The sequence below is a fragment of the Heloderma suspectum genome, chromosome 4 (assembly GCF_057233095.1).
Source record: "Heloderma suspectum isolate Gila_16-S chromosome 4, 16-S_ref, whole genome shotgun sequence".
In the NCBI taxonomy this organism is placed as follows: Eukaryota; Metazoa; Chordata; class Lepidosauria; order Squamata; family Helodermatidae; genus Heloderma; species Heloderma suspectum.
In genome coordinates, this window is record NC_139461.1 from 42,492,745 (window position 1) to 42,516,689 (window position 23,945).

Genomic DNA, 23,945 nt, shown 5'->3' on the forward strand with positions numbered 1-23,945 from the left:
CCCCAACTCCACTGCCCAGGATGAGTAGAAAAAGAAGCTTAGAGAGAGCTATAGAAAGACAGCAAATTAATAATGCATATATTTACACATCACTGGCATTTCTTATGTTCTTATCAGACAAAAGGCAGAGAACTGTGCTGCAAACACCAATATTCAGTGAACATCTAAGGTGGCACCATAGGTTGCTGCCCATCAACTCTCATGCTATAATAAATGTGTTAGTCTTGAACATGCTGCAGTACTATATCCTCTTGCTGCTATTACCACAGCTACTTATCTAGCAAGGTGATAATATCTTACAAATAAAACATATTTAACATCTCTGTTCTCTACTAGGAAAAAAGGACTGCCATAATTAGCACTTCCCATTTCTCTGGTAAACTAATATCTACCGTTTATGGCTACCATTACAACATTGCTACACAGCAGACTTGTTCATATAGGAATTAGCACAAAGGGCATATGTAGATCGCATGCATACATAGTTTATAGATCACATGCATGCATGGCTTTTTCACTGCATATGCATTGTTGAAAACTGCAATTGATCATAACAACCCATTGCACATACAGCGCACATACAGAGAAAACATGTCTGCACAATGGTTGTGTGTAAATGACCCACTACATATGGGGTTTCATACTAATTCTAACATAAAAGGCATTTCCATGTAGAAAGTTTGTAAAGCTGAAGGGGCCCTGAAAATCAACTTAAATTTATAAAGTGAACAACAATAACTAATCCAGCTAGATCACTGAACTGCTGCAGTCCTAGAGTTCTAGAGAGAACACACATAGATGACCAATACTTTTGCATAAGAGTGTGAGACGCAATTTCCCCAGGAGAAATATTTCAAAACATCAGCCAACTAGCACTGTCAAGTGCTTTACGAAAAACACAGCTCTCCTTCCCATGAGTACCTTTACGAACTCCAGAGAGAAGTAATTGCTAGCCAGCAGGCTTTGACAAGCACAGAGTACAAAGGAAGAGTTAGATGGTTCTTTCTTTACTAAATTTTCTGTCTCAGAACATTTGCAGAGTTACATAAAGGCAGCATACATTAAACTACCAAGTCCATATACCTTATACAGAACTATCAAGTTCTGTATAAGTCAGAAAAACCACAATTTAAAGGTGATTTAGGGTGCAAACCTATCCATGTTTAGAAGAAAAAAAAAGGTCTGACGACTCCCAGCATCCCCCACCCAGCATGGATTGATGGGGCATGCTGGGAGTTGAACTTTTTTTTTTTTCTAAACATGCACAAGATTGCACTCTGAAACTCCTAGATTACTGGCCTGGCACAGCACATGCTTGGCATGCAGAAGCTCCAGGTAGGGCTAGGAAAGAATCTTTCCTGAAACCCTGGAACTGCTGCTGCCAGACAGTGTCGACATTACAGGGCCAGATGGACCAATAGCCTGACTCATAGAATAACAGGGTTGGAAGGGGCCTACAAGGCCATCAAGACTCAGTATAAGCAGCCTCCTCTGTTCCTCCAAGTGTCCTCCACACTTCCCACTCTCACTCCCCCCCCCCCCGCCAGTCCCCCTTCATATCTGCACTTCTTATCATCTTTTTCAGACTCCTTCCTCTGACTTCACCCTCTCTATCTAGCCTGCTGGAGAGAATAAAGGTTCTCCTTCTGTTGTCTGGTGGGGCAACAGAATTAAGCACATCTTAATTCTGCACAAACATCTTGACAGTTTGTTGCAACCGGGCAAGGAGCTTCCCAACTCAAACTTATACTCGTCTTCTCTGAAGTAGGTCCCATGGACTCCTCCCAAATCCTATTGGGATATCCTCCCAAGCCGCTATAGGACTGCAGCCTTAGGCTGCTGCGCACTTACCTGAGAGTAAGGCCCACAAACCCTAGCGGGACTTACCCCCGCGTAAACGTACACCTGATTGTGCTGTCAGAAAAGGGGGCTCTTTTTTCTTTATCATTACTTCCATCAGCCCGCCTTTCTTCCATGGGGGGGACTCAAGGGCTGACCCCATCGGGCTCTCCCAACCAGGCACTGACCAGACCCAGCGCGGCTCAGCTTCTGCAAGGCTGCGGCATCGCGTGCCTTCAGACCGTGCCGGGGGGGGCGGGGGGCTCGACGGGCGCCCCGATCCCACGGTGCTCAAGATCCACTACGCTCCATGGGGCTCTCACTCCCGAGAAAGCCCCTGGCTCCGAGGGACACCACGCGGCATTCGATGCGGGGCCGAGCCTCTCCTGTTCGCCCGTCCCTGCAGCTCTCCCGCCGCGCTCGTCGCTTCCCACCCCCCAGGCGCGGGCACCTGGTGAAGGCGAAGGCCATGAGGCTGAGGATGGTGAAGCTGAGCAGGGTGATGGTGTGGGGCCGGTAGAAGAACTCCAGCGTGATGTCCTCCACCTGCTGCTCGTTGATCATGCGGAAGTGCAGCCGGTAGTTCACGTCGTCCTTGCTCAGGGTCCGGCTCCCCATGTACGACGCCATGGCTGCGGCTCGCCTCCCTTGCCCACCCCCGGGCGCTGCTGCTGCTGCTGTGGAGGCGGCGGCGGCGGCGGCCCCTTCCTGCCGTCGCCTCAACCCGCCCGCGGTGGAAAGAAAGCGAAGGACAGACGCGAGCGAGGACGGGCCCCCAGGCAGCGGCGCCGCGGTAGTAGCGGCTGCCCCGGGCGGGGAGAGGAGGCGCGACGGAGGGCCGGGCCTTGCTTTGCCGCCGCAGGCCACGGGGAGGAGCCGGCGCGGGAGCCTCGCCTCCTCCTCTCGCGCCAGAGGCCTCCGCGCTGACAGGGAGCGCTCTGGCGGCCGTGGGAGGCGGGCCGGCCTGGGCCTCCGTGCGCGAGGCGAGCCGGCGCTTGCGAGGGGAGGCCGCCGGGCCAGGCAACGAAGGAAGGGGGCCCTTCCCGCGCGGCCCCGGCGCTGCGAAGCCGGCGGGGCTGCTTCCTCGGAGGGCGCGTGAGTGAAGTCGGCCCGGGCGCGGGTGCCTTTTCCGAAGGAAGGGCTCTCGGAGAGTTCTCTTGGGGGGCTTCTGCTCTCTTGTTTCGGCCCCGGGAGATTTTTTTTTTTCCTCTTCTTCTTCTTCTTCACCTGACGCGCGAGGGGTTGAACGGGTTGGTGCGCCGTCCGGTGCTCTGGTGCATGTTTACTCGGAGGTAAGTCCCACTGAGTCCTGTGTTCAATGGGGCTTACTCCCAATCACTGTGCATGCGATTATAGCCGTGTGCTGGGAGACTACGGGCGCAATCCTATGCATGTTTAGACGGGGAAAAGGCCTGCAACTCCCAGCATTCCCCAGCCAGCCTTGCTGGCTGGGGAATGCTGGGAGTTGCAGGCCTTTTCCCCGTCTAAACATGCATAGGATTGCGCCCTAAGGGTAGATTCCTGTACACGCTTACCTGGGAGTACATCCCACTGAGCCCAGTGGAGTAGGCAGCTCGATATTACTGCATGTTTGTTGTTCAGTCGTGTCCGACTCTTCGTGACCCCATGGACCATAGCACGCCAGGCCTTCCTGTCCTGCGCTCTCTCCCGGAGCGTGCTCAAGTTCATATTCATTGCATCGGTGACGCTATCTAGCCATCTCATCCTCTGCCGTCCCCTTCTCCTTTTGCCTTCAGTCTTTCCCAGCATCAGGGTCTTTTCCAGAGAGTTTTCTCTTCGCATTAGGTGGCCAAAATATTTGAGCTTCAGTATCTGTCCTTCCAATGAGCACTCAGGGTTGATTTCCTTTAGTATGGACTGATTTGACCTCCTTGCAGTCCAGGGGACTCGTAAGGGTCTTCTCCAGCACCACAGTTCGAAAGCATCAATTCTTTGGAGCTCAGCCTTCCTTATAGTCCAGCTCTCACAGCCATACATTACTACTGGGAAAACCATAGCTTTGATTAGATGGACCTTTGTCGGCAAGGTGATGTCTCTGCTTCTTACAATGCTGTCTAGGTTTGCCATAGCTTTCCTCCCAAGGAGCAAGCGTCTTTTAATTTCATGGCTACAGTCACCGTCTGCGGTGATCTTATAGCCCAAGAAAGTAAAATCTGTCACTGCTTCCATTTCTTCCCCTTCTATATGCCAGGAAGTGATGGGGCCAGATGCCATGATCTTAGTTTTTTTAATGTGGAGTTTCAAACCAGCTTTTGCACTCTCCTCTTTCACCCTCAACAAGAGGCTCTTGAGATCCTCTTCGCTTTCTGCCATTAGGGTGGTATCGTCTGTATATCGGAGGTTGTTGATAATTCTCCCAGCAATCTTAATTCCGACCTCTGATTCATCTAACCCGGCATTTCTCATGATGTACTCTGCATATAAGTTAAATAAGCAGGGTGACAATATGCAGCCTTGTCGTACTCCTTTCCCAATTTTGAACCAATCGGTTGTTCCATGTCTGGTTCTTACTGTTGCTTCTTGACCCTCGTACACGTTTCTCAGGAGACAGGTATGGTGGTCTGGTACTCCCATCTCTTTCAGAATTTGCCACAGTTTGTTGTGATCCACACAATCAAAGGCTTTAGCGTAGTCAATGAAGCAGAAATAGACGTTTTTCTGGAATTCTCTTGCTTTCTCCATGATGCAGCGAATGTTGGCGATTTGATCTCTAGTTCCTCTGCCTCTTCGAAACCCAGCTTGTACTTCCGGTAATTCTCGGTTCACATACTGCTGAAGCCTAGCTTGTAGGATTTTGAGTATAACCTTGCTGGCATGTGAAATGAGCGCAATTGTGCGGTAGTTTGAACACTCTTTGGCGTTGCCCTTCTTTGGAATTGGAATGTAAACTGACCTTTTCCAGTCTTGCGGCCATTGTTGAGTGTTCCAAATTTGTTGGCATATTGAATGCAGCACTTTAACAGCATCATTTTTTAGGATTTTAAATAGCTCAGCTGGAATACTGTCATCTCCGCTGGCTTTGTTGTTAGTAATGCTTCCTAAGGCACACTTGACTTCACTTTCTAGGATGTCCGGCTCAAGTTCCGTGACCGCACTATCATGGCTCTCAGGGACATTCAGATCTTTCCTGTATAGTTCTTCTGTGTATTCTTTCCACCTCTTCTTAATCTCATCTGCTTCTGTTAGGTCCCTGCCTTCTTTGTCCTTGATCATGCCTGTCTTTGCACAAAACGTTCCCTTGAGCTCTCCGATTTTCTTGAAGAGATCTCTTGTCTTTCCCATTCTGTTATTTTCCTCGATTTCTTTGCATTGTTCATTTAAGAAGGCCTTCTTGTCTCTCCTTGCTATTCTCTGGAACTCTGCATTCAGTTGGAGATATCTTCCCCTTTCTCCCTTGCTTTTCACTTCCCTTCTTTCCTCAGCTACTTGTAAAGCCTCATCAGACAGCTGCTTGGCTTTCTTGCATTTCTTTTTCTTTGGGATGGATTTCGTTGCTGCCTCCTGAACAATGTTATGGACCTCCGTCCATAGTTCCTCAGGCACTCTTGTCTATCAGATCTAATCCCTGAAATCTATTCCTCACCTCCACTGTGTATTCATAAGGGATATGATTTAGGTCATACCTGAATGGTTTAGTGGTTTTCCCTACATGCTTCAATTTAAGCCGAAATTTTGCAAGAAGCAGCTCATGATCTGAGCCACAGTCAGCTCCAGGTCTTGTTTTTACTGACTGTATAGAGCTTCTCCATCTTTGGCTGCAAAGGACATAATCAATCTGATTTTGATATTGACCATCTGGTGATGTCCATGTGTAGAGTCGTCTCTTGTGCTGTTGGAAAAGAGTGTTTGCTATGATCAGCGTGTTCGCTTGGCAAAACTCTATTAGCCTTTGTCTTGCTTCATTTTGTACACCAAGGCCATGCTTGCCTGTTATCCCGGTGATTTCTTGACTTCCTGCTTTGGCATTCCAATCCCCTATGATGAAGAGGACATCTTTTTTTGGTGTTAGTTCTAGAAGGTGTTGTAGGTCTTCATAGAACCGATCAACCTCAGCTTCTTCGGCCTCAGTGGTTGGGGCATAGACTTGAATTACTGTGATGTTGAATAGTTTGCCTTGGATTCGTACTGAGATCATTCTATCGTTTTTAAGATTGTACCCCAGTACTGCTTTTCCCACCTTTTTGTTGACTATGAGTGCTACTCCATTTCTTCTAAGGGATTCTTGCCCACAATAGTAGATATGATGGTCACCTGAATTAAATTCGCCCATGCCTGTCCATTTTAGTTCACTGATTCCCAAGATGTCGATGTTCAATCTTGCCATCTCATGTTTGACCACCTCCAACTTACCTTGATTCATTGATCTTACATTCCAGGTTCCTAAACAAAATTGTTCTTTACAGCATCGGATTTTCTTTTCACCACCAGACACATCCACAGCTGAGTGTCCTTTCAGCTTTGGCCCAGCTGCTTCACTCTTTCTGGCGCTACTTGGAAATACCTTCTGCTCTTCCCCAGTAGTATATTGGACCCCTTCCGACCTGAGGGGCTCATCTTCCGGTGTCATCTCTTTTAGCCTTGTGTTACGTTCCATGGGGTTTTCTTGGCAAAAATAGTGGAGTGGGTTGCCATTTCCTTCTCCAGTGGACCACATTTTGTCAGAACTCTCTGCCATGACCTGTCCGTCTTGGGTGGCCCTGCACGGCATAGCTTATGGCTTCACTGAGTTACGCAAGCCCCTTCGCCACAACAAGGCAGTGATCCATGAAGGGGACTGCATGTTTACTCGTTAGCAAAACTGGTATCCTAGTATTTTATTTATTTGTTAATTAAATTTATTAATCGCCCATCTGGCTGGTCACCCAGCCACTCTGGGCGATGTACAACAACAAACAAAACAGTTAAAACAATGAAATTCTACATTAAAAACATTATAAAAAAATACCCTAACCCACCCCAAATGCCCGCCTGAACAAACACATTTTTAATGCGCAGTTGAAGCTAATTAAAGAGGGGGCATGGCGGAGTTCCCTGGGGAGGGAGTTCCACAGAGTGGGGGCCACCACAGAGAGCCTCCATGGACAGCTGGGAATCTAAAATGACCTCCAGGCTGTGGACCTGGTCTTTCAAGGGTAGCTGTACCCCATTCAACACCAGGTCAACATCCCCCAACCTCCTCTTGTCTCCCACCAAAAGTACCTCGGTCTTCTCAGGGTTCAGCTTCAGCTTATTCCTCCCCATCCAGCCACTCACCATCTCCAGACATTTGGACATAGGGATTCTATGGCCAACCTTGGTGAAGATTTGAATGAGAGGTAGAGCTGCGTGTCATCCGCATATTGATGACACTGCACCCCAAACCTCCTGATGATAGCCCCCAGTGGCTTCACATAGATCTTAAATAGCATTGGGGAGAGGATGGAACCCTGTGGCACCCCACAAGTGAGCGGCCACGGGTCCGAAACCTCCTCTCCCAGTGCTACCCTCTGGTACCTGCCGGAGAGGAAGGAGGGGTGGGCAGAAATAGATCTCCAGATGTTTGGGTTTTAAACCCCCAACATTCTTGACCATTGGGCATGCTGTCAGGGGCTTCTGGGAGTTGAAGTCGGAACATCTGGCGATCTACCTTCTGCTCACCCTTCTAAAGTACACTAACCACGGAGTAATCGCAATTAAATATCCCAGTTTCGTCCAAGTAAGCATGCTAAAAGACTGGGTGTGTGTCTTCTAGCGAAGCACCAGTGCGAGGCTTCCTTCTCTAATTATGGCTTCCAATTTGTGATTCCTACCTTCCCTTCCCTGCCCTTTATTCTTGTTTGTTTTCATTGTCCAGGTTCAGTCACTCCTGGAACATGAAGAAGTGTTTCAGTTTATTCCTTTTAAATGAAATGTTTACAGTTCACTAACATGTAACAATGAAATTTAGACTGCAACTGTATGCACACTTAACAAACACAGATGTGTTTGGGCAGGTTGGTTCTTAAAAAATGATGTGGGCATATTGGTGAGTTTAGTGTACTTAATTATTTACATGCATAGCCTTATCTTCTCAACGTGTTTACTCAGAAGTAAGTCCCACTGTGTTTACTGAGGCTTACCCCCTTTTGAACACAGTGGGACTTCCTTCTGAGTAAATATGTAGAGAAGATAAGGCTGTGGATATAAATAATTAAATATTATAAACTCACAAATAAGCCTGCATATTTTTTTTACAAGCCAACCTGCTCGAACACATGTGCATTTGTGATTTATTTATAGCACATTAACAGCCTGCAAAGGGGGGGGGGGGAGAAATTCCTTGCCTGACTATATAAGCAATTCTTGCTTGCCACAGGGGATAGGTTTTTATAGACAAACCTGAAATGATTAAGTTAAAAATGTGGCTTTTGAAATAGTATTTTCTTCTGTTCCATATTCTGTGGCATATCATGATGGCTTCAGGGGTTTTATGGGAGGAGGCTTGGACAAGACAGTGAAGTCCTCAGTGGGTCCCTTTCCCTGAGTGGATCCTCCTTCTCCTTGCCCTTACTATCCATTTTTTGCCCTTTCCATCTGGACCTGGGTCTGCATCATTACACAGTGGAACAAGTGGAGGTGGCTGCTGCTGTTGCTGCTGCTCCTTGTTTCTGTTACTGTTTGCTCACCTGGAGAGGATAGGGAAACTGGCAGCGAATGCAAGAAACAGCACAATAAGGGGACTCAAGAGTTGGAAGTGGAACTCCTGCTGGGGCATGGGCCCCAGAGATGCTCATCGAGACTGATGCCATTGCCGGCAGTATATTCCTAAAGTACCTTCTTTAAGGCAATACTGTTATTCTGTGCACATCCAGCATAACCACAGTATTGCTTTAGACCAGGGGGTGGGCAACAAATGGGCCACGTGCAACCTGCCATGGTCATTTGTGTTTCTCCCTGGTCCCCGCTGCCACCGAAACCCCGGCAATTCTTTTGGGCCCACCAAACAGCTGTCTGGAGCACAATTCTGCCGAGAGACAAGGCGTGTCCTCTCTGTGTGCCTTGTTTCCCAGCAGAACTGCTGGGATTTTGGTGGCAGCAACAACTTCCAGTGGCGGCGGCAGCAGCCACTTCCGCTGGTGGCGGGGAATGGGTGAGGTCTCTGCAGGGTTCATGGGGGGCAATGTGTCCCCCAACGCCCAGAAGGTACCCACCCCTGTTTTTGAAAGGGGTGGGAAATGCTTTTTCTCTCAAGTGCTGTATCATCTCATGAGCAATCTGTTGGCGGACGCATACCAGGGATTGATAGGGTCAGAGCCAGAGTGGATAGGGTTTGTAATTGCAGCCTTTCAGAATTATATAATGCTCTATTTCTCTCCGAGTGAGTTTGCACGACACGATAACCCACCCTGTGAAATAAGCTATGCAGTGTGGGTCGTCATCAGAACAACCCAGTCTGACAGACAATTGAGCTTAGCTTGGGTTGTTCTCCCCCGCCATCCTCCATCTGGCTCCAGCACATATCCCAGGGGACTTGGCGGCAGAACCTGTTTTGTCTGCCAACAAGTCCCCCTCCGCACCCCGATCATGACCCTGGTTGCATTTGGGGGTTTTCTTCTTTTTTGTTCCTTGGCATTTGTGCAAAACAGGGCCGAAACATTTATTTGTTTTTCAGCCCCGGGAATGTGTGCAAATGTCTTCGTAACTTTTTTAAAAAAGTTATTTTTTCGCAATTGCTGAGGTGCGCAATTGTGGCTGTCAAACTACATATAGTCTTGCCTTGTATGTTTCAGCTGTCAAAGGGAACAAAGTGTACTAGGAAACATGTAAGGTAATTGACAAGATGGGACTGTATATAGGCTAGTTTGACAGCCTTTGACAGCTGACGGGGTGGGGCTGGAAAGGGCACCAGATTGGCCCCTTAGCAAAGTTATCCTTAAGTTTTAGTGTGGGATTTATCCTTAGGGGTCCCCCCTTCCATTCCACCCCTCCCCGAGTTTCCCCAAAGTGGTTGTCAAACTAGCTTATATGCAGCCCTGTCATTTATTTATTTATTTATTTCATTTCTAATCCGCCCAGTAGCCGAAGCTCTCTGGGCGGTTCACAGAAATTAAAACCAGAAAGCACACAGTAAAACAATATAAAATATAAAAGCATTAAAACCACAATATAACAATGCAACCAGAATAAAACTTAGCAGCAATGCAGATATTTAAAATACAGATTTACAACAGCAAAGGTAAAAAACTAGAAAGCTAAAATGCTAAAATGCCTGGGAAAATAAAAAGGTCTTCACCTGGAGCTGGAAGCAATACCATGTAGGTGCCAGGTGAACCTCGCTAGGGAGCTCATTCCACAGCCAGGGGACCACAGCAGAAAAGGCCCTCCTCCTAGTAGTCACCCGCCTCACTTCCTTTGGCAGGGGCTCATGGAGAAGGACCTCTGAGGATGATCTTAAGGTCCGGGCAGGCACATATGCGGGGCCGGGGTGACAGTCCTTCAGATAACCTGGCCCCAAGCCATTAAGGGCTTTGAATGTTAATACCAGCACTTTGAATTGGGCCCAGAAATGGACTGGCAGCCAGTGCAGCTGGAAAAGTACCGGCTTAGTATGAGCTCGTTGGCCAGTCCCTGTTAACAATCTCGCTGCCCTATTTTGGACTAGCTGAAGTTTCCGGACCATTTTCAAAGGCAGCCCCACGTATAATGTATTGCAGTAATCTAGAGAAGTTATCAGAGCATGGATAGCCTAGCATGTAGCCTAGCATAGCCTCATATTCTAGATCATAGCATAGATCATAGATCATAGCCTAGCATGTACCTAGGCTATCTCTGTCCAGATAAGGGCGTAGTCTTGTCAATTACCTTGTATGCTTCCTAGTACACTTTGTTCCCTTGGACAGCTGAAACATACAAGACAATAAACAAGGCAAGGCTATATATAGTTGGACAGCCGCAGTTGCGTATCTCCACAATTGTGACACACACACACCCCTTTACAAAGGCCCTGCTTTGCACAAATGTCAGGGCACAAATTTTTTTAAAAGTGTTGCCGAATGAGTGACAGCCCCTCCAAAGTGCCGCTTGGGCACCAGTGGAGGGGCTGTCACTGCGGCACAGGTGAGATCACTCAGCAAGAGCAGCAGCGGTTTCTGCTGCTCCTGCCAAGCAGCTCACTCACCAATGCCCGCAATTCATGATGGGTTGGCAGTGTTGGGTTCAGATGACACACCAACCCATTGTAGGTACAACAGCCCCTAAAACAAGCCATGAGTTGTTAGAATTGTGGGAATTGGTCTGGGTTTGTAAGACACGACAGCCCACTGTGGCTTGTCACCTATGATGGGTTGTCATGTCATGCAAACCCAGTCTCCCTCTGGCAAGTCATATCTGTGTACTGCATGAACCTAGGCTGAGGGTACCACAGCTTCCTTATTCCTGCTATAGAACTAGCACAGTGAACAACTGAAATAATACTGGTGCAGAATAATATTGGATGCACTTCAGTACTCCAGTACAAATTAAACTAACTCATTCATGATTTCCATCATGAGCACACAGGGCTGGCCCAAGACACATTGTTGCCTGAGGTGATGGCCAAGATGGCACCCTCTCCTGTTCCATGTACAAAAACCAAACAGACTGCCAGCTGAATGCTCCTTCAACACTGGTGATGGGACAGTGTCTACCATCACACCTGAGAGGAGCAGGGGAGCTTAGGGGAAGTTGCAGGCAGCATGGCACACACAGCTCTGTCCTCTAACACCATGTCATCTGCTGCCTGAGGCAGCCACCCCACTCTGCCTAATGGTAGGAGACACCACTGTGCGCACAATATTGTTTTCAATATTCCTGTGACCCTTTGCTGTTATGGTCTTTTATTACAGAATATCTTCAGTAAGATGGCTCTGTTGACTCGACAGATATCCAGATGCTGTCCCTTGCTAAAGACATGCAGCATTGTGAACAATACGGAACAACTGAGAAAAAGATCCATCAAATCATGGACACTGTCTCTTGAACAATTGGGTTTGCCATTGCTTAGTCCTTACATCTGTCAATCAGTGTTAAACAACTCTAGGAGTTTATTTTTTTATAACTGTATACAGTTCTGCAGTTCAAGTACTGAACCGAATCGGAGTCCAGAAAATAATTCACTTTCTTTAGTTAATAAAACAGAAATAAGATCTAGTTCAGATACAGAAGAATTATATGAAGGTAAGTAATGAATAAAATTGATATGGTAGTAAGGAACTTCTGGGAATTGAGATTATCTTAGCACCTTGTCTAAAATTATGATTTAAACCTCATTACTCTTTGCCTTTTCTTCGTGTAACGGGGCTTGGAATGATTAGACTGTGTTTACAAATTATTGTTTATCACTAACTCTAAAGAAGGGTTTCAGTGGTAATTGAGGCTGATTCTTGCAGTATATTTCATACACAGTGGTACATGCATTTATGAAGATACATGTATGTTTTAGTGTAAGATTGGTTGCACTAGTGGTGAGAGCCAGCGTGGGTGGGGTAGTGGCTACAGTGTTGGGAAGACCCAGGTTCAAATCCCTACTCAGCCATGAAACTTACTGGGTCACCTTAGATGGGTCATTCTAGACCTACCTGCCTTACATAGTTGTTAAGATAAAATTTAACACCTTGGAGAAAGGGCAGAATAAAAAGTTAATAACTGTATGACATGAAATATTTTTGTTCCAGTATCTGAGGTAGTGGGCTGGTAGGGACACATACTAGTGATCTAACATCTACACTGGTTTCATATTGTCATTTTGTCAGGTGCTCACGTTGAATAATAAAGACCTTAATGGTTTGGGCCCTATACTTAAGAGATTTTTTCCCCCTTACGTTTCTTTGTGATCTCTTAGGAGGAGATCGGAGGAGCTTGGAGTACCCTACTGAGCAGTACAATCTGCATGCTTTAGGGACATCAGGTGCTTGTAGAGAAGCTTTCTGGGTAGATCCTCCAAAACTGTGAAACCCCTGAGTGCTTTGAGTGCTTATTTAGTCTAGCTTTCAGTGGTTGGGATTGAGCCACTGGGTGGTGCTGGACTGAATTAGCTTCAATTGTTCTCCCCTGATTGTCAGATTTGCCTCTTTTCCTTGGAGGAAAACTTCTAATCTGTGTCTATGGCAAATCATAGTTTGATCTTCTGTTCAAACCAGCGAACTTGTTTGCAGAATTGCAAACTATGGTTTGACTAAGCAAGCCATAGTTTGTTGCACACTGAAGTTTCCCATTTGAGTGTGTAAGGGGAGGAGGGAATGCCAAGCCTGAGGCTCATGCCTGTTCATGCTTGGAACACCAGATCATGATTTAGTGTTGCATCTGACCAGACGTTTTGTCTTCTATGCTGGTGCTGTCCTGGACCACGTCTTTGACAGTAAGACCTGATGAGATCAATAGAATTTCTGCTTAATGTATTTATTAAAGGTGGGGAGGGGGTGTATGTGAGGCTGAGTTGGACTCAGTCTAATCTTTGTTGTCCATGGAAAGACATTTAAAAATGAATTAACTGAATGAATTTTTTGAAAAGGATGGTTTGATGAGTGGGTTGTGGTAAAATATTCTAATATTCCATCTAATATTCTAGATGGTAGATAAAAGGCTTACCAACCTGATACTACTACAGCAGAATAGTCAAAATCAGTAGAAATCTTGTGGCATCTTAAAGTCTACCAGACTTATTACGGTATAAGCTTTCATGAACTATAGCTCATGAAAGCTTATGCCACTATAAATCTGTTGTCTTTTAAAATGTCACAAGACTCTTAATGGTTTTTGCTGCCCCTTTTGGAACTGGTAAAATAGGGTCCCTCTCCCTCGCAGGCTTCACCTGTTGTTGTTACTGTTGTTCTGTCGTTTAACAACGACATCCCACTTGTTGTTGAAAGTCACACAAACATCAAGCTAAAGGCAACAGGTGAAAGTTTATGAATAGTCCGATCAGAACAAAGTAATAAGTATGAAATGTTTATAATGTGACAGTAAGTTGAAGAATTCATCCCCCAAAAAGACTACAGAAGCAAGAGAATGGATGGCTGTTAAAACATAATTTATTGTATTTATTACTCAAATTTATATGCTGCTTTCCATCTAGTTATCAAAGCAGTGAACAAACAGTGTCATTACTATCAAGACAGCAATAAAACATAGCAGTAAAACTACATAATAATAAAAGCTGAACAGCAATAAAACTCCACATTCTGCTATGTGCTTCAGACCATAGCTGGCTAGGGCCCACTTCAGGAAAAGCCTATGTGGAGAAGTGGGTCTTGGGAAGATGTCTGAATGTCAGAATTGTGGGGGCCTGTTTAATGGCAGTTGGCAACGTGTTCCATGGGGTGGGTGCTACAACACTAAATGCTCTATTGCAAGAGACAGAAGTGCTTTCTTGCTTAACAAAAACATGTCTGGGCACTTAGGCTAATGTCTTAATTTCTGTGCTCTGCTCCACCATCCATTCAATAAACATTAAACTTTCCATATTCCACTTTGCTTTAACACTTTCTCAGCTCAGTCCCTTAATTTGTGTCTGTAGGGCTTTAATATTGGTTGTTTTATCAGGTCCTGGTATCTTATTGTAACTGTCTTTTAGGTGTTTTAAATTGTTTTCAAATTTTGTATGTTAAAGGTTTTATATGCTGTTTTTATGATGTTGTCTCTTCGGGTTGTAATTTTAGTGAACTGCCCAGAGAGGTTTGGCTATTAAGCGGTATAGAAATAAAATAAATGAAATTTCTACTTGAACTGTTGTACAATGGAAGAGCTTAGTAAAGCTGTTGATTACTGTGCTTACATTGGTGCTGAAATAGAAGTATGTCACATTTACCTTCCCTACTTCAGTGGGATCATTTTTCCAATCGTCTGTGTGAAGGGAAACCTACTCTTCCCCTATATTTTGAGAAGGAAAGGATTAAGCAATTAATTCCATGAGCTGCAGAAAACAATGCAGCTGTCATCACTACTGTGTGATTAGTTTTGTAGTGAGTGCATCTGTTATTTCAGAAACTCAAGCACTTAAAATTAGAGAACATCCAGAAAGGTACAGAGGGTTATTGCAGTGCTGGGAGCAGTGCTTTTTTAAAAAAGCAAACTTTCTCATAAAATTGCATTTCCCCTATAACTGTCTATCGTTGAATTGATAGTTGCTTAGAAGTACAAATATGTTTTAACAGGGAAGCAGTGTTGGTAGACCAATTTTGGATAATGATGTTTACTATGTATAAAATTTACAGCGTGCTTTGTTTTCTCCATTTCTTCCCCAATGGTTATTTTTTCCACTTTAATGACCTTTGGGTTTGGAAGATGCATTTCCTTCATCTGCCTTGGAGGAGGTTTCAGAAGACGAAGCTCTTCAGATCCTAGCTGAGCCACCACTACCTTTTGAATCTTTCACACTTCAAGATTATGTTGATCGTTCAGAAACACTGAAGAAGTTGGTGCTTCTAGGTAAGCATACCTCTACTTGGCAGTTCCTTTGTGAAATGCTGGAAACTTTTCAGTCAACACACCCTATTTTGCTGTATAATAGCAAATCATTATGTTGTAGGCATAGCAGTCTTATTCTAGCAAAACGTATAGAAAAAATACGGGGCAAGGTATACCGTTTCCCATAAGGCAAGCGGTGGGGGTAGGAAGGTGCAGCACCACTGCAGAAGGATCATCCACTTTCCTCGAGGGCAGGAACCACCTAGCACTTCCTGTTCCTTTGTGGCCAAAGCGCTGTCTACATGGACCCTACAAGACTGATACATTGACATCTCTGCTGTTGAATTGCTAGTTGCCTGTGACCAGCATTCTCCTGAAAGACTACTTTCAGAGAGTGAAACAGATGCATATGACCATCCCAAAAAGATATGAGTCTTGAGTTGCAGGTTTTAACATCTCTGCAAGTAAAACATTTCCATTTGAAGCAGCCTTTGGGCCATTTCTACCATTGTCTTTAGTGGTGTAGAGCTGTTGTATCATGGCTCCTTTTGGTGCTATTTGGTAACATAAGTCTAAGGCTATGTAAAGAAGAATGCCCAGTTTAACCCAGATGTGAGCGGGTCTTGTAGCAAAGGCACCTCACAACCTCCTTGGTCCATTGACTCTATCAGAGACACAGCAGCTAGCAATAGGCTTTAACTCAAAAATTTAATAAGAAAGTCTCTCCTAGTTACAACATTGGTAGTCTCCAAAGAGAACATAAAACAGGGGAATAGCTCCTTCGTTACAGGAGAATTATCTCCACCTTCACCTATGGCATAGGCTGACGCTGGACAATCCCTCCACAGTTTGTCTCTGTCAAATGCATGAGGAGAAACGGTGCCCACAGCTGCTAAATTCTGCCCTGGTGTTGCTCCCTGGTGCCTTTCCTTGAGAAAACGCTGACGCCTCCAGCCTCAGGCAGTTAAGTCCTTGGCCAGTTGAAGCCTTTTTGGAACTTGCTCTTAAAGGGACGATGTAGGAAGAGGGTTAGGTCTCTTCTCTCCCCAATAAGTTAAGGGGCTCCTGAGGAGCAGAGGTTTTCCTCCCTCCTGGCTTGTCTCTCTCTCCTGCTGTCTGGGTCTCTGTTTGTCTGCCCATCTCTTCTCTCCCATCTCCTTATCCTGCTTTTTATCCACTGCTAGCCTGCTTTCCCCCCTATCATCCTGTTCACCCCTTCCCTCTTCCAGGGGAATCCCATCGCAGGGATTAACACAAGCCTCCAACGTGTGTCCGCTGGCACTGTTATTCATGCCCTGGCATAGCCAATCTCCTTGAGCCCAGCATTTGGAAGAGTGTGGGGAGCCCTGGCAACACTGTGATGTGTCTGATGGATGCTGGGTAAGAGACAGTAAGCCCCACCAATCCCTCACATGAGAAAATGTGTTAAAGGCACTGGGTTGGATCCTGACATACTCATACTTGGAGCAGACCCATTGAAATCATTAAGTTAACTTAAGTTAGACATTACTAAAGTCCCATTGATTTCAAGGGTCTACTTGGAGTAGGACTAAAGCTGGATCCAACCCACTGTACAAAAAACTGTTGGTGTTTGCTTATAAATATTTATGCAATAAGAAACATGATGTTTATTTTATTGAGCATCCAGCTAAAGTATTTTTTGATGAATATTCTGCAGGAGTCGATTTGTCCAAAGTGGAAGAACGTTCAAATGCAGGCCAGCTTCTTCTAAGATTGGACTTTGAAAAAGATATAAGAAAAACCCTTCTATTTCTTAAGGATGTTGGTGTGGAAGATAAGCAGCTTGGGGCATTTCTCACAAAAAATCCTTATATACTTAGAGAAGAGCTGGAAAATCTAGAGACGAGGTAAAATATCTTCTATAAACATCAACCCAATAGACCATTCATATAAGAGTGCAATCTTTATTCATCCTTTTTATGCCTGAAAAGCATTGCTTTCCTATAGGGATTTTGTGCAGCCCGTTTAAATGCTTCTCAGATTTTGAAGGAAGGGGAGGGTGGCTGGTGATCCACAATTTCAAGTGTTCAGCATATACAAGTGCAGCATCTGCTGTCCGGACTAGGAGAAGGTCAAGCTCCATTCATTATCACACATGATTATTTCCAAATGGGAGTCCAAAACTGAGCATAGATTTTGCATATATTATTTTTGCTTTTCTTGGGGTCTTTCCTGAAGCTGGTACTTTCCTGAAACAGAGTACTCAAAAGTACTGTGTCTATTTTCAGAAGAATTTGTAGGGCATTTTGAATAATGAGTACAGAATTCTGTTGACACCCTTCTAAAGACAACAAGTGTCAAAGCAGCTTAGCTTTCCTTATGTGGACACCCAAATAAGTTAAAGGACAACTTTCTCGAGAAAGGGTTATAATTCATTCTATGAAGTAAACATGAACCTAGATGTAGGGGTGACTGCAAAAAAGTATATTTTTAAGAAAAGAATTAAAAATCAAATGATCTTTTTTGTTGGAATTATTCTTGGATCCTGTTGGACATGGTGAAGTGAAAGAAAACAAACGAAGAAAGCGGGTAGCTGGATAGTGACGCATATCACCCTTCCGCTTGAACACTTGTTTTTAGTTGGCTGCTCTGGCTGAACAAAAAACTCTCAGCTTTTACTGATAAAGGGAAGATTTCAGCCTCTAAGGGTGTGATCCTAAGAGATCTGCCTTGGGTACTCATAAGCCTCCAAACTTGGAAGCTTAGGAGTATGCAGTGCAGAGCGGGAGGCGTGGAGGGTTCCGGAAGGGGGAGAGAAGGAGGCTGGGGACAGCTGGGGATACGTCATATCTCCATATCCCCAGTCTTCTCCCTTCCCTGCCCCTCCCCTTTAACCCCATATGAGCTTGCGTTTGCAAGGTCGTAACAGCAGCCGGTGCAGTTTTCTCTGCACTGGCTGTGAAGGAGTGGGGAGCGTAGTTTCCTGACTCCGTGCTTGGAGCAGGAAACCAAACAATCCTATGCGCCCCAGATGCTGCGTAGGGGGCATAGGATTGCTCTCTAAGGCAGTATATGCCTAATACACCTAAAACAGAATGAACCAAAGCATAAATCTATTTACTAAAGTGACAGTGACATTCTTGCAATTGTCAGTATCTGCTTGTGAAAGAAAATGCAAATCTGAGCAGTAAAAAGGATTAGATTCAAAGACAACCTGAGTAGTTCTATTGACCCAGCATAGCGTTCATGAGATAACCTGCTCAGTCCCAGCAGCCCATAAAACTGAGACACTGATATAGTCTCTTCTGAATATATACATATACATACATACATACATACATATGCATGCGCGCACACACAAATTGTGAACTCATTCTTCAAGTATGGATCCTTATGTAGCCAAAACAACACCATGTGTGCACAAGAGGCTCAGGCGAACCTGAGGATTGCAGAAGTATAAAAAATCATTGGGGGCGGGGGAGTCATTAGGGGAGGGACCAAAAACAGGCATGAGGACTGAGCATGCTATGTGACCACGGAATGCTGGCTGGCTGTTAAGAAGAGGGAAAATGGAAAACCAAGGGGAGGGGAGGGGAAGTGGGTGTGGTGTACCTTAAAAGAAGGAATGGCTGGTTGGAACCTGAACAAAAGCACCCCACAAGACAACAGGTTCTTGCAACTGGAACTTTTGCAACTACCTGTTGTCATGTGGAGTGCTTTTGCTTTTCTGAATATAGAATGTTAGGATTATATAGGTAAACTGGGATGCTCAATTGGCTGAGTTTAGTAATCTGGGGCAGATGAACAGACACACTTATCCGCTGTATGATTATGCTGGTGTTGATGGAAAATATATGTACTTCTGTAACCCCACCAAATTATTACTTGAAATGAAGGTCACAGGAAGCTGCCTTAGAGTGCATCAGACCATTGGTATATCTAGCACAGTATGGACTCTGTACTGACTGGCAGCAGTTCCCCAGGGCTTTGAACAGGAGGTTTTCCTAGTCCTTTGACAGCAGAGCTGAACAAGGTGTGATGCTTTCCTTGATGCTTTTGTGTGCTCTTCTGCAGCACCATTTCAGTGCTTGTGCAAAAGACAAGTTCCCAGTGGATTTTGGCTGGTATGTCTTTGTAGTAAGGAAAGGTTGTAGGTCTTTAGGGTTGCTGCCTTGGTGACAGATGACCTCAGTTTTTATTTTAAAGTTGCCCTCCAAGTCTTTGAGACACTTCTGTTAAAAATCAATTTTTGATTGCAAAAGTGGCCATTGTTCTTCAGTGTTTCTTCTAGTGTGAGCCATTTGGGATAATAAAATCAACCCTCGAACTAGGTTGGTACTGAGGGAATTTTTATTTAAATACAGCTGGAAATCATTAAACTAATTCTGAAGTATTAATATTTTGTGCTAGAGTGTTTATTTCCTTTTGTCATTATTTGGAAATCATGGTATTTTGCTTTTGTAATACCTGCGGACTTTTCCACCCTTCTTCTTGGCAGCTTTGCTTGTTAATATTATTAAAACATCTGTCATTTTGATAGATACTGCTAAGGAAATTAGCACAGCTGAATAAATGATGGCCATTGTTATTTCCTTCATTTTAATTTGGACCTTCCTCTCTTCCAGGATAGCTTATCTAATATCAAAAAAATTCACCAAGGAAGCTATTGCACGAATGGTCTCAGGAGCTCCGTATTTACTCCTTTTTTCTGTGGAAAGACTGGATAATAGGCTGGGTTTCTTTCAAAAAGAACTTGGCCTAAATCCGCAAAAGGTACGTTCTGCTTCCACTTGGGTAGTTTTAGAATCTAAGGTTATGGGAGGGGGCGTATTGTTGAAAGAACTTCACAAGCAGGTAGCAAGAATCTCTTGCATTACAGGAGCTTCAAGCCTCAACCTTTTTTGCACATAATGGTAATTCATAGGTTGTTCAACCCATGAACTGGTGGGGCCAGTGTGAGCGAGCATGCTGCCTGCAGCACATTCACCACTTTGCATCCACTTTCCTAAACAACCCAAGAATGCCCCATTCTTGGGTTATTTGATGTGATGTGCAAACTTGGAACTCTGGGTTGTTGAGGGACAAATAATCCAGAGTTTTAACCCAACAACAAACCACAGTGTGAAATTCTGGATTGTTTGTCCCTCAGCAACACAGAAACCTGGCTTTGGTCGTCGCGTTAAAAAAAACAGGAATGCAGGCATTCCTGGGTTGTTTATGAAAGCTGATATAGAGGAGCAGTGGTGAGCAGGTGCTGCCCTGACTAACTATAGCACATTTAACCCATATTTAGTTGTTATATGTAAACTGGGCCATTGCTTCTGAACGCTGTCATCTTAGAACAGTGTACAAGGCTGTGTGGACAATACAGCCTCATTCATCCAGATGATCGAGGGACAACCAGTACATTTGAATTGCTAGGCGTTCTGCTGAAAGAAATGTTATTTTATATGGTGTAATCTTGTCATAAGTTAACAGAGAAATGCACTGACTTGGAATTTCAAATAACCGAAGGTCATGGGATGGAGGTTCAGCTAGATCTGTTGAGACCATGTCCTGCATAATCCCTGTTGAAATTCTGTACATACTCTAAAATACACTCATAAATTTATCACAGATAATTGTATACATGGGTTTTTTCTACAGACATGATGTCCATGTAGGAAAATAATTTTCTATAATCCCAAGTCTGAGACACAATGGCCTGCCCATGAATCTTTGGCTGAGGGCTTGTTGTTTATTCGTTCAGTCGCTTCTGACTCTTTGTGACTTCATGGACCAGCCCACGCCAGAGCTTCCTGTTGGTCGCCGCCACCCCCAGTTCCCCCAAGGTCGAGTCCGTCACCTCCAGAATATCATCCATCCATCTTGCCCTTGGTCGGCCCCTCTTCCTTTTGCCTTCCACTTTCCCTAGCATCAGCATCTTCTCCAGGGTATCCTGTCTTCTCATGATGTGGCCAGAGTACTTCAGTTTTGCCTTTAAGATCATTCCCTCAAGTGAGCAGTCTGGCTTGATTTCCTGGAGTATGGACTGGTTTGATCTTCTTGCAGTCCAAGGCACTCACAGAATTTTCTTCCAACACCACAGTTCAGAAGCATCTATCTTCCTTCACTCAGCCTTCCTTATGGTCCAGCTCCCGCAGCCATAGGTTACTATGGGGAATACCATTGCTTTCACTATGTGGACCTTTGTTGTCAGTGTGATGTCTCTGCTGTTCACTATTTTATCAAGATTTGTCATTGCTCTCCTCCCAAGAAGTAAAGGTCTCCTGATTTCCTGGTTGCAGTCAGCGTCTGCAGTAATCTTTGCGCCTAGAAGTACAAAGTCCGTCACTGCCTCCACGTTTTCTCCCTCTATTTGCCAGTTATCAATCCAGCTGGTTGCCATAATCTTTTTTTTTTCTTTTTTTTTGGGGGGGGGTTAACTGCAACCCAGCTTTTGCACTTTCTTCTTTCACCTTTTTCAGAAGGTTCCTCAGCTCCTCCTCACTTTCACCCATCAAACTGGTATCATCTGCATATCTGAGATCGTTAATGTTTCTTCCAGCGACTTTAACTCCAGCCTTGGATTCATCAAGCCCAACACATCGCATGATGTGTTCTGCGTACAGGTTGAATAGGTAGGGTGAGAGTACACAACCCTGCCATACTCCTTTCCCAATCTTAAACCAGTCCGTTGTTCCGTGGTCTGTTCTTACCGTTGCTACTTGGTCATTATACAGATTCCTCAGGAGGCAGACAAGATGATTTGGTATCCCCATACCACCAAGAACTTGCCACAATTTGTTATGATCCACACAGTCAAAGGCTTTAGAATAGTCAATAAAACAGAAATAGATGTTTTTCTGAAACTCCCTGGCTTTAATATTTTTTTCTACACAGGTGTAAGCAAACATGAAAGGTATATCACTGTTTGTTGATAGGCACAAGTATTTATTTTTGTAGTTATGCATATTTGGAAACCGCTGCATGAATGTATTCATGTTACAATAAATAGTAGCTTCATATATGTAAGCATTTTCTGTACATGGGGAATAACCCATGCAGGAAAAATGTCAAATGTGGAGGGTGTCCATGTGTAAAAATAATCCACCAAAGAAACACAAGCACAAGGTTTTAAACAGATGTTATTGAATACTAACAGTTTACGTATTCTTGCTTTATTTGTATATAGACCAGAGATCTAGTGACTCGTCTTCCAAGGTTACTGACTGGCACTCTTGAATTGATAAAAGAGAATTTGAAGGTAAGTCTTCTATTATGACAGTTTTCTAGAGTCATTAGCCATTCCAGCTTAGAAGTGCTTTGAGGTACTGCACAAAATGTGTAGTACATCACCATCGCTAACTTTTTACAGTCAACAGTATTGCTTAACACTTGTCATGTAGCAGAGTGCTTTATGAATAATGCCTTGGCCTTTGAGATGCTGCATAAGAACTTGGTAAGATTGGACACTAGAGTCCTGGAGAAATGGGTTCAAGTGGTTCCTTTGCACAAGCACTGGGACTCTGAACTCAAAACCAGTGGTTTTCTTGCTGCCTCACAAACACAGCTATATGGTGAAGGGACCATATGTGATGGTCCTTCACATGAGATCCTGAGTATTATCTGAGTTGCCCACAAAACTCCTTGTATCAGTATAACCCTTAACTTTTATTTTAGTCTGTGATCAAATGGCATTTTAAAGTCTTGAGCACAAGCAGTGAAGTTTAGAACATGGTGTTTTTTTCCCTCATGGGTAAAAATGACTGTTTTGGACTTCTCAGATCATTTAGTGTGCCTCTGATGAAAGAGGGGACGTCAGGTTCTGTTGAGAAGAATTGTGGTGGCTTAAAAAGCATGAGAACATGAACTAAAGGAGGATTTGCTTCATTTCGGGCAATCTGTGTAGTTGTGGTAGGGTCTTAGTACTCATTCAAACCGGAGTACCACAGAAGTGTCTCACTTTCTGCATCTTAATATGTAACTAAAATATAACCCACTTCCCTGACATTCTTCAAGCTACATTGACTGAATTCATCTCAATCACTCTCTTTTTCAGGTGTTCGAGCTTGAACTTGGATTTAGTCAGAATGAAATTCGGCACATTGTACACAGAGTCCCTAAGAATTTAAGTATGAGCAAAAAGAAGCTAACACAGACATTTGATTACTTACACAATGTAATGGGCATTCCCCACCAGCTCATGGTTCATTTTCCTCAGGTGAGACCCTTGAAGGATATCTAGCTAGCCACAGCTTGAAAACTGGTTTAAGGGAACAATACTGAAGGCCCAATTATATGTAAGGGAATGGATTCATGTATTCTAAGTCATCACTGACTTTGTTCACATTTATAAAATTATTTGCAAATGCGGTTAATCTTAAATGCCATGTAGCTCAGTCCAATCCATATTTACTCAGAAGTAAATCCCACTGATTTCAATACTAAGTGTACATAGGATTGCAGTCTTTTAAAATTGTTAGCCCTAACTTATTTGTGTTTATCATTTCAGGTTTTTAATTCAAAGCTGCTACGAATCAAAGAAAGGCACATGTTTCTTAAATTCCTTGGGAGAGCACAATATGATCCAGAGCAGCCGAGCTACATTTCCTTGGAGAAACTGGTATCCTTGCCTGAGGATGTGTTTTGCACAGAAGTTGCTAAAGCAGAAGTTCAGGACTTCCAAAAGTTTTTGAAAACACTGTGAAGTAAAAAAAAAAAAGACTTCTTTGTAAAGTAAA

The 23,945-nt window shown here is 44.3% G+C and overlaps 2 protein-coding genes across 5 annotated transcripts in view; one reads left to right on the plus strand and one right to left on the minus strand.

The window, feature by feature from the left end:
* Positions 1 to 3,240, minus strand: part of PTDSS1 (phosphatidylserine synthase 1) — a 50,769-nt gene extending 47,529 nt beyond the window's left edge. Inside the window, exon 1 of one of the 3 annotated variants that reach the window (XM_084849068.1) lies at positions 2,291 to 3,240. In XM_084849068.1, coding sequence (XP_084705194.1) covers positions 2,291 to 2,469 — 179 coding nt within the window. In that variant the 5' untranslated portion in view covers positions 2,470 to 3,240. The remainder of the gene's footprint in view (positions 1 to 2,290) is intronic. The other 2 variants (XM_084849069.1, XM_084849070.1) reach the window with 2 other exon arrangements.
* Positions 2,760 to 23,945, plus strand: MTERF3 (mitochondrial transcription termination factor 3). 2 transcript variants are annotated; one of them, XM_084849071.1, is made up of 8 exons: positions 2,760 to 3,131; positions 11,703 to 12,033; positions 15,139 to 15,282; positions 16,940 to 17,129; positions 19,848 to 19,995; positions 22,397 to 22,468; positions 23,264 to 23,425; positions 23,717 to 23,945. In XM_084849071.1, the coding sequence occupies exons 2-8, from the start codon at positions 11,718 to 11,720 to the stop codon at positions 23,909 to 23,911; spliced, it is 1,227 nt and encodes a 408-aa protein (XP_084705197.1). In that variant the 5' UTR covers positions 2,760 to 3,131; positions 11,703 to 11,717; the 3' UTR covers positions 23,912 to 23,945. The 2 variants fall into 2 exon arrangements, with proteins under 2 accessions (XP_084705197.1, XP_084705198.1); XM_084849072.1 differs by having other exon boundaries at positions 2,760 to 2,934.